At 44.4% G+C, this 15,284-nt stretch overlaps 1 protein-coding gene across 1 annotated transcript in view; it reads right to left on the bottom strand.

Annotated features, from left to right (window-relative positions):
* The window catches only part of b4galnt4a (beta-1,4-N-acetyl-galactosaminyl transferase 4a), a gene marked incomplete at its 3' end in the record, with an annotated part of 179,582 nt that overhangs the window by 6,011 nt on the left and 158,287 nt on the right, over positions 1–15,284 (bottom strand). Inside the window, exons 9-15 of the mRNA XM_080474399.1 lie at positions 7,703–7,769; positions 4,128–4,292; positions 3,853–3,962; positions 3,301–3,401; positions 2,900–2,973; positions 1,300–2,809; positions 679–1,061 (exon numbers count right to left, since the gene is read on the bottom strand). Of these exons, the coding sequence (XP_080330525.1) occupies positions 679–1,061; positions 1,300–2,809; positions 2,900–2,973; positions 3,301–3,401; positions 3,853–3,962; positions 4,128–4,292; positions 7,703–7,769 (2,410 nt within the window). The remainder of the gene's footprint in view (positions 1–678; positions 1,062–1,299; positions 2,810–2,899; positions 2,974–3,300; positions 3,402–3,852; positions 3,963–4,127; positions 4,293–7,702; positions 7,770–15,284) is intronic.

The following is a 15,284-nucleotide window of genomic DNA, read 5'->3' as shown; positions in this document are numbered from 1 at the left end:
ACTTCTTCTTCAGCTGTTGCATTCTGGGTGTTTTTACAAATTCAAGGCTTTGAGGTTAATGCTAGTAGTGGTGTGCGATACTGCAAGATTTGGTATCGAGCCGATACAAAGTAAATACAGGGCTAGTATCTCGATACCAATCCGATATCGATACTTTTTGATATTGAAGATTAATGCAAAATCCGGATGAATTTTCAAAACTTAAAGTGTTTTTATGTTATGTTCTTTTGTTCCTTTGGTTTATTGTTTGTTGAACCTAGATCAGAACTTGGGAAAAGTTTGTAAGTAAACAGAAAATACCTTTTTCTCATAATAAAAAGTTTTGCTCAGATAATTTTCTCCCATGCGTTGTAATGTCTGGATTTTTTTCTTAAATAAACAAACTGTACAAAACTATCACTTCTGGACAAATCAGAAGAAAACATTATTCCAGGTGGAGCTCATGATGAAGCAGCATGCATACGTACATGAGAGAAACTGGTATCATTCGATGTCGATACCAACCTAGGTATCGATATTATCGATATTTGGATCGATCCGCCCACTACTAAATACTAGTTTGTTAGCTTCCACGGCAGCATCACCGATATCTCAGCTCGGGCCTCAGTGTTGTGTTTGTGTCCAATACTCAAGAACTTTGTTTGGATTGGCGCCTCGTGCCGGTCGGTTTCGACTTACCTGGCACCACGAAATGCACCATGACGTCCCTCCTCCACTGCAGCATCACCGGCTGGCACAGCAGCGGCTTGGCGTAGGCCGTGCTCCAGGCCGTGGTGCCCGGCCGCGCCGGGGCTCGGGTGGGAGGGGGCGGCGGCGGTGGCGTGGTGAGGCTCGGCGTCGCCGCGGGCGGGGCGTAGGCCGGCGCCGAGGCCGGCGCCGAGTCGGTGTTCTCTAAACTCTCGTCGCCCTGCCTGCCGCGGTGGAGCAGCAGGTAGATGTATTCGGAGAGACGCACCACGCTGCGGCCACGCTCCATCAGCTCCAGCTCCACCAGGTAACGGTTCCCTCTCGCCGAGTCGCGCCGCTTCTCCACGTTGATGATCCGCAGCAGGGTGTAGATTCTGGGGCGGAGACGGAGAAGGTCTTCAGGGAGACAGACAGGTTGCACATCATCTGAAATCATAAAAGCTTATTTCTCCATCAAATAACATCGAGGTTTTGCGGGCGCCGCTGCAGCAAACGGTGAAATCGGCACACTGAGTTCTGTTTAACAAGAAGCTGAAGCGCCGGCGGCGTGACCAACGTGTTCTGTACATGATGGTGAACATTAGAAACGTTCTACCCTCACTTCCTCCTCACCCTCCGTTCCGTTCGTTGAGTCTCTCCATGTACTGCGCCAGCACGTCCACCACCTCGCTCTCCGCCAGCTGCAGGTTTCCCGACACATTGCAGCGCAGGTCGTTCCAGTCGGAGCGCAGCAGTTCGAAGTCCATTGGGTTGACGGAGAACGTCCTCTGCCAGTTGATGCTCTCCTCCGCCCAGCCCGGCCGCGCCTCCACCTCCTCGTAGCTGTAGTCCGACATCTCGCCTTCCTCCGGCTCCGGCTCGGTCTCGGTCTCGGTCTCGGTCTCGGTCTCGGTCTCCGGGTCGGGGTTGGAGCGGTTGGCGTCTTGGTCGTTGCCGGCCCGGTTGGGTTCTGGAGCCGGCCGTTGCTGAGACTCGGTGATCTCCGAGGTCTTGAGGTACGACGTGACTCGCGTTTGGCCGGGGATGATGCTCTCTGTGCCGTTTGACCTCGGCGGCGTGACGGGAGGCCGCGGTGGGTCTTGGTGAGAGGACAGTGGGATTAGCAGCTCTCCTTTTCTGGGCAGATCAGCTGCGACTGTGGTTTTTAACGGCTCTCCTTTCCTCTTGCCTTTCTCCGGGTGTTTTGGTCCTCTTGCCTTGCCGGCTGGTTTTTGCACAATTTCATTGGCGCTTCCGTTACGAGGCGTCGCCTTGCCTTGTTTAGTAGGAGGATTGGGCCAGAGCTGAGGGGCACTGATGAGGCTCCGCCCTCCCGTGACTCCTCCCCCAACATGTCCTTTGGCTCCCAGGTTGACCAGCTTGGTGGTCTTCCCAGTTTGGTACAAAAAGACTCCCGGGAAAACTTCTCTCGGGTGGCGAGACGCCCTCTCCTCCCTCCTCTCTCGCCGCTCCCTCTCTTTCTCCCTCTCCTTTGCCGGCCGGGGCCTGGTGATGTAGATCTTATTCTCCTCCTTCTTCTCCTTCTTGCCTCCGGCAGGCTTGTAGTTGTTGTGGAGGACGTTGCCGTGGGCGGAGTTGCCGAGGACCTGCCTGGCTCGGCTGGCGAGGGCGGAGAGCGAGGACTTCTGGGGGAAGAGGAGGGAAGACTTGCTGAATTTCACACGCAGCTCGGCTCCTCTCTCTCCTCCTCCGCCTTTCTTGGCGGCGTCGACCTCCGAGGGATCGGCCTGGATCCAGGACAGCGAGCGCCCCCTCACCACACTCTCCATCTCGGGTTGGAGAACCCCGGGTTGAGGCTCTTCCTGTCTCATATATCCTCTTGTGTGATCTCTTCCCCAGTCTCTGTCCAGACCTCTGTCTCTGCGAGGGAAGTGTCTCCTCTCTCTGCGACGTTTTATCCTGTTAACTTCCCCATCTTCGTCTCCGTTGGGCTCTTCTCCCTCCTCCTCCTCCTCCTCCTCCACCCCTCGGTCGGCTGGCGTCGGCCCGGGCTTCGAGTGTTGATGTAGAGGCTTCGAGGTGTGGCTGGTCTGGCTGGGACGAGACGGCTTCTTGGGCGCTTGCGTCCCGACTATCTCCGCCTCGTCCTCGGTGTCCACCATTTCCTCCTCCTCCAGGAAGTCTCGAAAAACACAAAGGACAGATTCAACTGAACGGCTGCACCGTGACATTCGCAATTATGCGTCTCTGGAAGCACAAAATGAGTCGTTACCATCTGGGTTGGGGAAGAAGAACGGTCTGTCGTCCTCTTCCTCATCCATCTTCATGTATTTGTAAAAACCAAACCTGCAACAACACACACACACACACACACACACACACACACACACACACACACACACACACACACACACACACACACACACACACACACACACACACACACACACACACACACACACACACACACACACACACACACACACAAGCATTAACAGAAGGCGGAAACCTTTCATCTCTTTAATAAAAGTCAATTCTTTGCATAAATCACAGCCATCAAATCAAATCCAGACACACTTGACGACTCATTCGGCATAATTATTCATTCACTGGTTTCCTCACAGACAAAAGTTGTCCGAGCACTTCAGGAGATAAAAGTAATGACGTCCTTACTTTTCCAAGTAGATAGGGGACTCTCTGTAGAAACACTTGTTCTCTCGCTCCATGTGAGTGAGACGTGTGAAGTCATTTGGGTAGACGAACGACAGATAGACCTGAAGAGTAGTTAAACGTCATTCAGAAATGTAAAAAAAAGACCTCAGATAGGAAAAAGAAATGGCTTTCATTCTTCCGTGAGGCATAGATTAACGGCGGTGTTTAATTAAAAGCAGCCACTCTACATAATGCTGCAGTTTGTTAAGGTGACTCCTGCCAAATTTAAAATGGATTAGCTGTGTAACTCCTGGCTCTCGTTTCTGGTTCATCACTCTGCCTCTGAGGCTGCTGCAGTAACCCCCTCTGACCCACAGGGGGGAGCAGTGCACAACTCAACCCACCACTAGAAATGCACCAACTATAATGTGATTATTACACATCACACAAGTGCCTCTTCTGTTTTTTGTTTTAGTTCAAGATTTTACAACATTATCTTGTATTGTAGTGAATTACAACCACACCAGCTCACATGAACTGTCAGACAGAAACAAGCTGAAGTGGAACACGTACAAACTGCAGGCCCTGGTATCGGGCGATGGGGAAGTCTTTGACCACATAGGTTGGAGAGTAGAGGCAAGCCGGGAGGACATTTTCCAGGCGAGAGGGATCGATCATCGGAGCTGAGGAGGGAGACAGAGAGGGGGCGGGGGACTGAAAGATTTGACAAGCCGATGAAACAAATTCAGTCTGAATGCAGCTGAAACGACAGCAGCGGAGACTCGGAGCCGATCGAAGGAAACAACAGGCCAGAAAATCAGGACGAAAGGATGACGGGGTGGATTTACTGCTGTAGAAAGTGTCCCTGGGGTCCGGCTTCAGCATGTCGGCGCTGTGCAGAGCGGCCCGCCGCCCCTCCACACGCGGCGGCCGAGAGTCCTCCGGGAGGCGGATGTGGCTGGCCAACGTCTGAGGGATGTGATCCACGCTGTTCATCTTCAGGGTGGACTCGTCTGGAAGAAAGAAAGAAAGAAAGAAAGAAAGAGAGGAAAAAGATGGAGAGAGATTTAATTTAAAGCAGAGGTGGTGTAAAGCTGCAACAGAAGAAACGCATGACTATTTCTATGTTTACCTTTGCCAACGAAAGTTGGCTGAGCGTATTTATTTATTCATTTATTTATTGGTTTGCATGTATTTGATCAACTTTTTGCCAAAACTCCCCGACAAAAGATGATTTGTCGTCACCCAAGGACCAATAGAATAAATGCTAACTTGGTTCCGCAAACAAACGTGGCCTTGGCGAAGGTCTGCGCTCTACCGAGTGCCCGTTCTGGTTTCAATATTTGCAAATGAAGAGAGTGTCATCTGTGTTGTGGTCAATTTGTTTTCGTATGATTTATTATTAAATCATTGCAGAGATTGAATGAATTAATAACAATAACTTGTTTTCCCTCCCACCGATACCAATAACTTCCTGCTTCTGACTGGAACCGAGAACATGTCAAACAGTTTATAGACGCACGACGAAATGAAGAAAGACAAAGACGTATGTGGGATGTGTTGGAACGGACTTTTTACGTCTCTCGACTGAACGTTTGTCGCGTCTTGCAAATCGTGTCGTCTTTTACAAAACAATGGGAAACGCTTGAGGTATGACGCAATGCGCACGACAACAGCAGGCAGCAGCATGTAAGGGCAAACGAACAGACTGAAAATGAGCAAAATGGAGGCAATGTTGACTATTTATTAGTGAATTCTGTTATCGGCAAAATATTTCATTATCGGACTCATTTGTGTGACGTCACGTTTTCTAATATCGGGCTGATAATTATCGGTACCGATAGTTATCATGTATCCCTCGGCTTTCTGGGAGATGTATTAGTACTTCTATTACTAGAAAATATCAAAGGAAATTTAGTGTGACGAGACGAAAGGAGATGAATGGGACACTTTGTCGCGGTTTCGCTGTTTTTTGGGACTTAAACGCTTAACTGTTAACATCCAAAAACCGATTGGTCCTTGGAATATGACAAATCATCCTTTAAATTTTCATGCAATTTAGGTGAGTAGTTTTTGCGAAAAGTTGGTAAAATACATACAAAATACATACAAACATATATATATATATATATATATATATATATATCCCTCTTCGCAAGTACACAGACCCCCTTCAACCAATTCAATGCAAAATTAACATTATTTATATGGTGTCAAATACAACACAGTCATTTCAGAGCGCTTTTACTAAGAAAACCCACAAGTCTGGAGTTTAATGCAGCTGTAGAATTGATCTTTTTCCCTCATTTCATCTGTCGTACTGTTTGCAAAACATCTCAAGACATCTTCACAAAAGAGGAACCAGAAACGATCTATTTTTTCTAAATATCGGTGTCATTTGTGGCAAAGATAAGCAGACGGGCTCCAGAGTAGACGTGTAACCTCTGCAGCTCCAGGAATAGTAACGTGTCACACTAAGATTCAGTGTCGTTGACGGGGAAAATACCAGTCGTCGTCGTCGTTGACGGGGAAAGCTGCGCCAAACCCTGAGAGCCCTGAATTCATGTTTGTGACGAGACGACTGCGGCCTGGTGTACATGAGGTCACCTGCTGGATTCCAGCATGGCTTCTCCCCTCCCCGCCCCGCCCGGCACGTCACCCCCTCTCCTTCACTAGTTCTCTCCATTCCTTCACTCTGGAAAGTGTTTGACATCCAAGGAAAACGACGTTTCGCTTGCCCTCACAGTGACACTTGTTCCTCTGTTTAATCAAGCCCCGATTGGCTTTCGGTTAAATGTTGTGGTGCTTAAGAAGCCTTTCTTCACTTCACTTGTGAGAATCACGCCCATGATTCACACGCTTCAACTACTTTTTCCACACAAACTTTCTCACAGAGACGAGTGACTCAAATGCCACGTCGCTCCGGCGCCGCACATCCAAGAACTCTGAATGTCGTCGTTGAAAGATGTGGGTGGTTTAATCCTACTAAAACGATCTCAGTTTCAGTTAGACGCTAAAACATATCTCACATGTCTCATACGGCTGTTGCATTATGGGTGTTTTTACAAACGGGCCCTGACAGCGCGGCCTTGAGGCCGACGCTGCAGTTTACCAGCTTTTTCATGGCAGCGTCACAGAAATCGCAGCTCCGATCTCAGCGTTTTGTTTGTGTCCGCTATTCTTGAGAAACTCGTTAAAATATATATATTAAAAAAATAAATAAATTAGAAAATCAATGTTTTCTTAGGAATTTTGACCGTTTGCTTTTTGCTTTGGCCGGGTCGAAGCCTCTTGCCGGCCGGTTTGGCCCACGGGCCTTATGTTTGCCGGCGCCCTCCGGAGGGTGGAAATGATGCTGACCACCGTGTTAATTAGAAAACATTTCTCCCAGCAGGCCTTGCTCCTGACACGTCATTAATCACACATGCTCTCTCCTCCTCCTCTGCGATCGACTGGTATAATTATGACTCGGCTCCGTCCTCTTTTGTTGACTTCCAACTTTTTCTTTTTTTTGTTTTATTTCCCGCTCTCCTCCTTTTCCTCTGCTTCCATTGTTTCCTTCTACCTGCTCCTCTTGTTTTGTTTTTGTCTTCGTCCCTCGTCATGGACGTTAACGATGTACGATGAATCTGAATGTTTCTGACTCCGTAAATAGGATCGGAGAAGCAGCATCACTATGAAATGTGATTATTGGTTATTGGAGAAAGAGTATAATTAAAGTCCATTTCAGACATGTTGAATAGCGTCAATTAGCGTGTACGCACATAACTATATATTTATAGATTATTTTGTGTACATGTATTTTTTTTTTATAAAATATAGATTATGTGGATGTATATATGTAGATAATTTACAAGGGGTTTGGATCAATAGATATAGATTGAGAGACAGAGAGATAGATATAGAGAGATAAATATATATACATATAAAGAGAGATATAGATAGAGGGTTGGCTTGATGGCTCATGGACATGGCATCGGTTGCTATTTTTGTAACATTGCTCTCTGTTCTGTCCATCTTAAATAAACTAATAAAGAACGATATAGAGAGAAAGATATAGAGAGAAAGAGATAGAGATATAGAGATATAGAGATATAGAGAGCGATATAGAGAGCTAGAGAGCTAGATAGATAGATAGATAGAGAGCTAGATAGATAGATAGATAGATAGATAGATAGATAGATAGATAGATAGATAGATAGACTAGATTAACTTAGATTAACATCAACCTTTATCAATCTATGATTCCTGATTAGATTAAGAAATCAATGTGTTTTAAAGCTTTTTTTTTACGTCTTTTTAATTGTTAAGTGTAGAAAAAAAGAAAGCATTATCTATTAATCTGATCCCGTCTGAGACAAAACTATAAAGTCCACGTTCGTTTTGTTTTCACCACAAACTGAAAACAAAGATTCCAACAAACCTGTGTACAAGGAGATGTAGGCCGAGTCCACGACTTCATACTTCAGACCGGGGAGGAACGGACGCCACTGCGAGTCAGACGGAGCGGGAGAAGGAAAGAAAGTTAAACACGATGGTAAATGTTGACGTGAGAAAAAGTTTCAAGGCGAGCGGGAATCGTCCGTCACTGTTTGCCTGGCTGAAGGGTGACAAGTGTTATTGATCTGAGAGAGAGAGAGAGAGAGAGAGAGAGAGAGAGAGAGAGAGAGGAGGAGAGCAAATGTAGGACATATACAGGGAGAAAGAAATGAGAAGCTGTGAGGGATGAAGGAAGGAAGCAACCAGAGGAAATAGAACGATACAAATCAGGAAAAAGACGAGTTGTTCTACAATGGCAAGATGCAGTAATGATGAGAGAGAGAGAGAGAAGCTACAATTCTTTAAAATAGATTTCACAATTACCCCGTCACTTCTGGTTACCCAGGATATAATCACAGGAGACAGGTCATTTTTCTAAGCCTCAACTTGAGAATACAAATATAAACACCCAAAGGACTCGTTCTGGATACGACTGTGTTCCTTCACACATGTAAGAACAACAAACAAAGGACACGGCGTGACGCCACGGCGAGACGCCACGCCGCACAGCGGCGGGGGGGGGGGGGCGACTTCACCAAGCCGCCGGAGGTTTCAGGACCGTGTCGATATTTCAGGGTGATTGTTTTTCAAGGTCAAAGCAGAAGCCGGTCACAGCAAATACAGAAGGACGAAAAGTAGGAGTTGATATTCAGGTTTACTCACTCTGACTGTTGTTACTTTAAATGTATGTCACTTTAAACTGCGACTGTCGGAACCTCAAGTGACGACGCAGCATTTTAGCTTTTTTTATTTTTAGAAAACTTTTGCGTTTGCAGAGCAACGCTTTCGAGAGGAAATGGAAAACTTTACCGTTTCGGGTGTTCGTTTACGCAACAACGGCGGTCGGCGCCACGAGAAATGCAACTTTTCAAAAATGCTCCGTCTCCGTGGAAACAGAGGAAAACATACATAGTTCTTCTGCACATGCTTAGTAGATAGACAATAACAACAATGGTGTCATGACTCCCAGTCCATATTCTCCCGGGACATGGTACTTTTATTTTGACAGTCCCCGTAATAAAACAATCCAACTTAAAGTCGTCTCTCCACCAGAATGTCCGAGTTCTCCCGTTGTTAATGCTTATAGCGTATTAGTCTCTGTATGCATGTGTGTGTGCTTTCATTACAAAGCAACCAACAGCACCCCCTAGTGGCCCAATATCGTAACTACACAATTTTAGCGTTTCTGACGTTTCCGTGTCAATGGAGGTCGTTTTCAAAACGTTGCTGTGACGACGTGAATCTTTCCTGAAACAAAAACGTTAAACGCTGTTGTGTAAACACCGGCGGTGCCTTCATGAGCACTTGATGGGCGGGAAAGCGGAGAAAGCTCCCAGGAGGTCTGACGTCGCTCAGCGTGGACGATGATGAATGAACGTTGGCACAAAAGCCATATTTGCATCTTATTGCCATTTTGGGGAGGTTGGCTCACCATTTGTAACCGTAAAACTTTATGGCGACGCGTTAACAGTAGAAAACACAACAGCAGCTGTAGAGCACATGTGCATAGTTGCAGTGTGAATATAAATCGCCAACTCCAGGGCTTCCTTTCACCCCCCCCCCCCCCCCCCCCCCCCGTTGACGTGTGTGGAGACGAGTTTGTTTTCTTTCTCTTCTGCACTCTGATAGCAGCAATAAAGCCACAGTGCCGCAGGCGGCCGTGCTTCTCCATGGCTGTTGTCGGGAGAATGCTGTAAACTGGGAAACCATCCCAAACTAGTAAAGCTGCCAGTTTTCAGCTGCAGGAAGTGTGTGAACTGTGTGTGTGTGTGTGTGTGTGTGTGTGTGTGTGTGTGTGTGTGTGTGTGTGTGTGTGTGTGTGTGTGTAGACGTCGCCTTCAGCTGAGATATGCTTCAACCAAGTGTGACCCCTCGCCAACAAAAGAAGGTATCCAGGATGGGCGGTTCACCAAGAGTCAGTCTCCTCTGATTTTATGATGTAAAGTTGTTGTATGACAGTAATTTGCTTGGTGTTTTGGCCGGACTCGGGCCTCTTGCGCACACACACACACACACACACACACACACACACACACACTGAATCCTGAGATGACCTCCACGTGAACTCTGCAAACTACCAACTGGCATCGACTCGGGAAATTTTACATCCCATTTCTCCGGAAGCGTAAATCTGCAATAATCAGTTTTTTGAATCACACTTCAGATAACCGGTTGCAGCTCACAGTGAAACACAATGCTGCTCTGCAACAAGCAGCTTTAAAACAAGACCGTGACATGTGATTAGAAACTAAACCCAAACGCTAGAAAGTCAAGACTTGAGGGTTTTTTGGTTGTTTTTTTTTAAACACACTTTCCAAGTTCCAAGAAAAGGCTGCATTTAAAACTCCAGTGAAACTATTAACTGCCCGAACTGAACTGTCATGTCTAGTCTATGGAGTGCACCTGAATATAAACCGCTATCACACACATATATATATATATATATATGACAAAAATGTCAGAATTTCTTGTATTTTTATGTAAACAGTTGCATATAAATGTGTTTTTTTGGTTTGTACATATACTAATTGAATATGCTTTATTGTGAAAATCTTCCATTACTCATGTTTGTGGCTCTCAACATAAAATAATATAACTTTGTCCCAATCGAATTTTGTATATTTTTTTTTTATGTCCAGTGTGTTCAGCAAGTATTTCAAAATGAGTAAATAATTGTAAAATATAGAGGTTAACTTAGTTAAAAATGGCAAACTGACCCCCTGACCCCAAAGTATCACTAATAGTGGCCTTAATGTTAAGATTGTAGTCATTTTCAGCAGTAATTGTTCTTTTATTTATTTTTTAATATGGACATTTTCATCACGTATACTCTGCAAAGAAACAAAGAAAAACTTTTAAGTTTAAATTTAACGGTTACATCTACAATTTACCGGAATGGGGTCTGCATGTGGCTCCTGAACTAAAATGTGTTTAGGATGTACTTCCTGTTTAGTGTTTGAACGTCCGGCTGCTCTTCTGCTTGGCGAGTCGTGTGCCGGCGGTGGCGTCCGGTTTGAACAGGAAGCAGGAGAAAAAGCTGCGGCCGCCTCATTGGCCTGACAAAAAGAAAAGCAATATCCGAGGGGGGGGGGACTGTTGCACCCCCCCCCCCCCCCCCCACGACACATGAAGGTTTGATATTGTTTTCAATCAGCTGGCCCAAAGTGTGTTTTCACACACACACACACACACACACACACACACACACACACACACACACACACACACACACACACACACACACACACAGCAGTTTGCCTCTGGTTTCACTGAGCACGAGTTATTTTGATCCCCCACTGGTCAGGATTTCATTGCTTCAGAGAGAGACCGCTGTGTTTTTTGTTTCCCTTTTCAATTCAATCGTTCTCTAAAGCCGGAGGCGCTTTAGGATATGGAGGTTGTTTTTTTATTTTATTTTTTTTAATGTAACAACAGAAAACTGTGGATTTTGACACGTTTATGTGAGATTCTGGAGGTCAAGTGAGAAAAAAGCAAAAACACTGACAGATATTGGAAATATTCTCTGTCTCTTTTTGTTGTTGTTGTTGTTGTTGTTGTTGTTGTTGTTGTTGTTGTCCTTGAGGATTTGTTCGAGGTTCACTGCATACTTTCTGTGTATTTTCTCTCTTTCTCCTCTCCTCCTTTTTGGACTTTTGGGGCAAAAGTCACTACTTTCATTGAAAATTCTGGACGTTAACAAGACTGACAACAGCCGCTAATGTGAAAAAGGTAAAAAAAAAAAAAAAAAAAGGAGGAAAGGTGACTTTTTATTTAATTATCCTTTAATTATGGAGAGTAGTTTTGACAGTATTTTAAAACAACTGTCCGTCTTAATTAAAAGCCAGTGAAGAGGAAATAAGTAATTTGATATCTACTGATTATGAAGACATCGGAGACAGAGTACGAGCATTTTCAAAAATTTCCTAAAGTTCAATCGTGAGAGCTGTTTTTCAAAAAGTTGCGTTTTTCAGTGGCTCCGAGTTTCAGCAATTGATGTGAATATGCAAAACACAATCATAAAACCAGCAGAAGAGATCTAGAAAAGATAGAACGACTTATAAAACATTGAATATATCTGTTAAGTTTATTTCAGACATGTGGGCACAAGTGAAATTATTCAAAACAACAAAAGCAAAGTAAAAAATAAATAAATAAATAAAAAAACTAGAGCTACACTCGGTAGAGCGCAGACCTTCGTTGATTTGCGGAACCAAGTTAGCATCGCAAGCATGTTAGCCGTTGACGTGAAACCCTGAGCAGGGAGCGTCTCCATGGCAACAGACGCTGCTCTCCTTTGTTCTGCCCAATGAGGTGCCTCTCTCATCTGCTTTGAATGGGACAATTCCTTTTCGCAGTTTTTGGGAATTTATTCAGAAACGGTTAGTCGCTAACGCCCCAAAATCTAATCAGTTGGTCCTTAGATGATGACAAATCATCTCTGAAGATTTTATGTGATTCGGGTGAGGAGTTTTTGCGAAAAGTTGGTAAAATAAATAATAATAATAATAATTTAAAAAAAAGAATGAATAAATAAATAAATGCACACAGATAAAAACATAACCATCTTGGCCAGCTTTGTTGGTGAATGTAATAATACCAAACTTATCCAAAAAGCCGCAATAATAAAGCAGTATAGAGGATGAAAGGATGGAGAGAGTGAGAAAGAGAATATAACAAAGATCAAGAAAAAAAATACAAACAAACAAACAAACCCTTTTATTATGTGATTATTAAAAAAATAAAGAATCAGCATGAGGCTGAAACCATTCGTTTTCACCATCAATCAGTTACTTAGTTAGAAGATGCACTTACGTGTTTTGTAAGTGTTCAGTGTGAAATGCATTGAAAAAAACTATTTTCACATTAAAGTCTTGAAAAACGATCTGCGATCGTGACACAGACGTGAAAGTAGGACACCATTTTTTCTCCTGCCAGAAAAGTTAATAAGCCATTTAAACGGTTTGTCGTCGCTCGTGATGAATTTGAATAACAAGACAGAAAGCAGTGCAGGTGCTTTTACTGACGTCTTTGTGTTTCTGCTGCCAGACAATAATTTGGCCAGAGCCGCAGTGACTTCATTGAGAATGACATGATGCCAACAGCCGGTGAATTACGTCCTGTTGTGCCGCGAAAGTGAGGCAAAGTGGCAGCTAACAAGCTAATGAGGCCGGGTTTTATTGGAGTATAACTGTCTGTCTCTCTGATTTACTGTGATGGAAAGTTGTTGGTTTTTTTTCTGTTCTTTGGTGACATGCTCTGTGGAACAACAGTGGAGGTCAGCAGCTAAGACACGAAACTCTAACCTCTACGGATGAACTTAATGTGACCTTCTCTAAACTTCTGAATGTCCAACTGTTTAAGGTTTCAGGACTTTTTCTACAACTCGATCCATGAGTGGAGCGATAAATGTCCCGATTCAGTGATTATTGGTATTAAAACAGTCGTCCTCGTCACGCTGGTCACATTCTGACTCCATGAGACCAAAACAATACCTAACAACTGACCAACGTCAAAGGATTCATGCAGGAAGTGTCCACTGAGCTGAGAGTGTCGTCAGATACAGGTCACGTTTACACGAACCCGGGTATTCAAAAACAAAACAAAACAACTAACAGTGATATTTCTCTGCGTTTGGGCACATTTACAGATAAACGCAGCTACGACTCACCACAAACATTGATTCCTGAAAACTGATCAATTCTGTGTCTCCGGTTGCATTATTATTTTATTTACGTCACAATTCATGACGTTGTGTATTTTTCCAGGATTCTGATTGGCTATCATGGTGTTCATGCTTCTCGTTACACTGCCCCCTACAGGTTTGGCTGCTCATAACAGCTCTGAGCCAGGTGTTTATGCGGTCCGTGTCAATAAAGTTTTTAAATTTTTTTAAGCGTAGAGGGGGAAAATATGTGTCAACGTGTCAACGTGGCCACGGAGACACTGGAAGAGTCACAGAGAGACACAGAAGTGGACTTTGTCCTTTAACCACCTCCCACATTGACGACGCTTCAGGACAGAATCTGTCTGGAGAAACCCTCAGCTTTTGTTATTTGGTTGAAGGATAGAACAACATTGATGTCAATTAAGAAAAATGAAAATAAAAAAAATATTTTGTGTGATTTGCTATGATAAAGATGTTAAGAGGTAGGATTAAAAAAAGTTTTGGACATGTAAGGCACCTATTGTAAAATTGGAGTGACAGTCGAGTGATCTCTGGATTTTTTATTTTTTTTGTTGTTTCTGTTTGTTTCTCTTGTTTAAAAAAAAATGTAAGAAAAAATACACACACATATATAAATATATCTATAAGAGGATATAAGACAAGAAAAAAAAGAAGTTGCCTTAACAGACGAAATGCAGGGGAAGTTGTGACAGTTTCAGCAGCAAGAGAAGCAAAGAGTGGATTTAAAGATGCGCAGTAATGGAAAGTCTGAAACATGAAGCTTCACTGGCGCCGAATGACAGGCGGCTGGCAGCCGGGCATCAAGGAGAGACTCCTGACAGACTCCCAACAAATATCTCCCCAACAGTGACGACACAAGCGGCTGCTCCTACAACTCTTGAACCTTGATGCAATGAAAGTTGACAATAACGTAGAAAAAAAAAGAAAGAAGTGCAAACCAACAGCTACAACATGAAACTAAACCATGAATGATTACGCTCTCATCTCAATCGACAACTGACCATAACCAAGCATTTCCGTGCGAGAGGATGACAGCCACACTACATTCACCAGTCGCTGACGTGGAAACAGCAGCTTGTGCTTCACGTCACACCGCATACCGCCTGAGGACGAAGGAGCACGATCCAAAGAGAGATGAGGAGGACATACAGACGGGCGGCTTGATTTACTATGTTGAATTATACATCAGCCCAAGTCTCTCGGACCAAAGACAAGCGAGCCCAATATCCGCGGCACGTCGCTGTCGCCGAAGCCTGCAGTGACGCCCCGTGTGTGCCAAGAGGAAACTCCAGTGGTTCGTCACATTCACACACCAAACAGGAACCAAAAGACAAAAACCAGGTCCACTGAACAACGTCATCATCACTGCGCGGGAAAATCAAACAGCCTGAACGGAATACAAATCAATATACTGCTAAAACCAAAACAACTCCTCCAAACATGATATTACAACAATCTAAGGCTCCGTTGTTCACGCATTTCTCGTGACACCTAATTGATTAAAAAAAAAGAAAAGTTGCGCATTTACTCTGCAGCAGCAGACTTATGGACAAAGATGTAGTTAGTCTGCCGGGCCATGGGGGGGCGACGTTTTTTTTGTTTTTTTTTGGTAAAACCACACATACGTGTGCTGAGAAGAGAAATGGAGTAAAATATTACCATTATAACCTTTAAATGGATGAAAATTCACCCAAAACCAAAAAACCACAAGAGAAAATGACTGTGTAATTGTGACGTTTCACCGGCGTAGTTTCTTTCTGCAGGCGGCCGTCAGGTCATG

This window comes from Lipophrys pholis (assembly GCF_963383615.2).
Source record: "Lipophrys pholis genome assembly, chromosome: 11".
NCBI classification, from domain to species: domain Eukaryota; kingdom Metazoa; phylum Chordata; class Actinopteri; order Blenniiformes; family Blenniidae; genus Lipophrys; species Lipophrys pholis.
The sequence above is the reverse complement of the archived record's forward strand: the minus strand, read 5'-3'. Positions and strand labels throughout refer to the sequence as shown.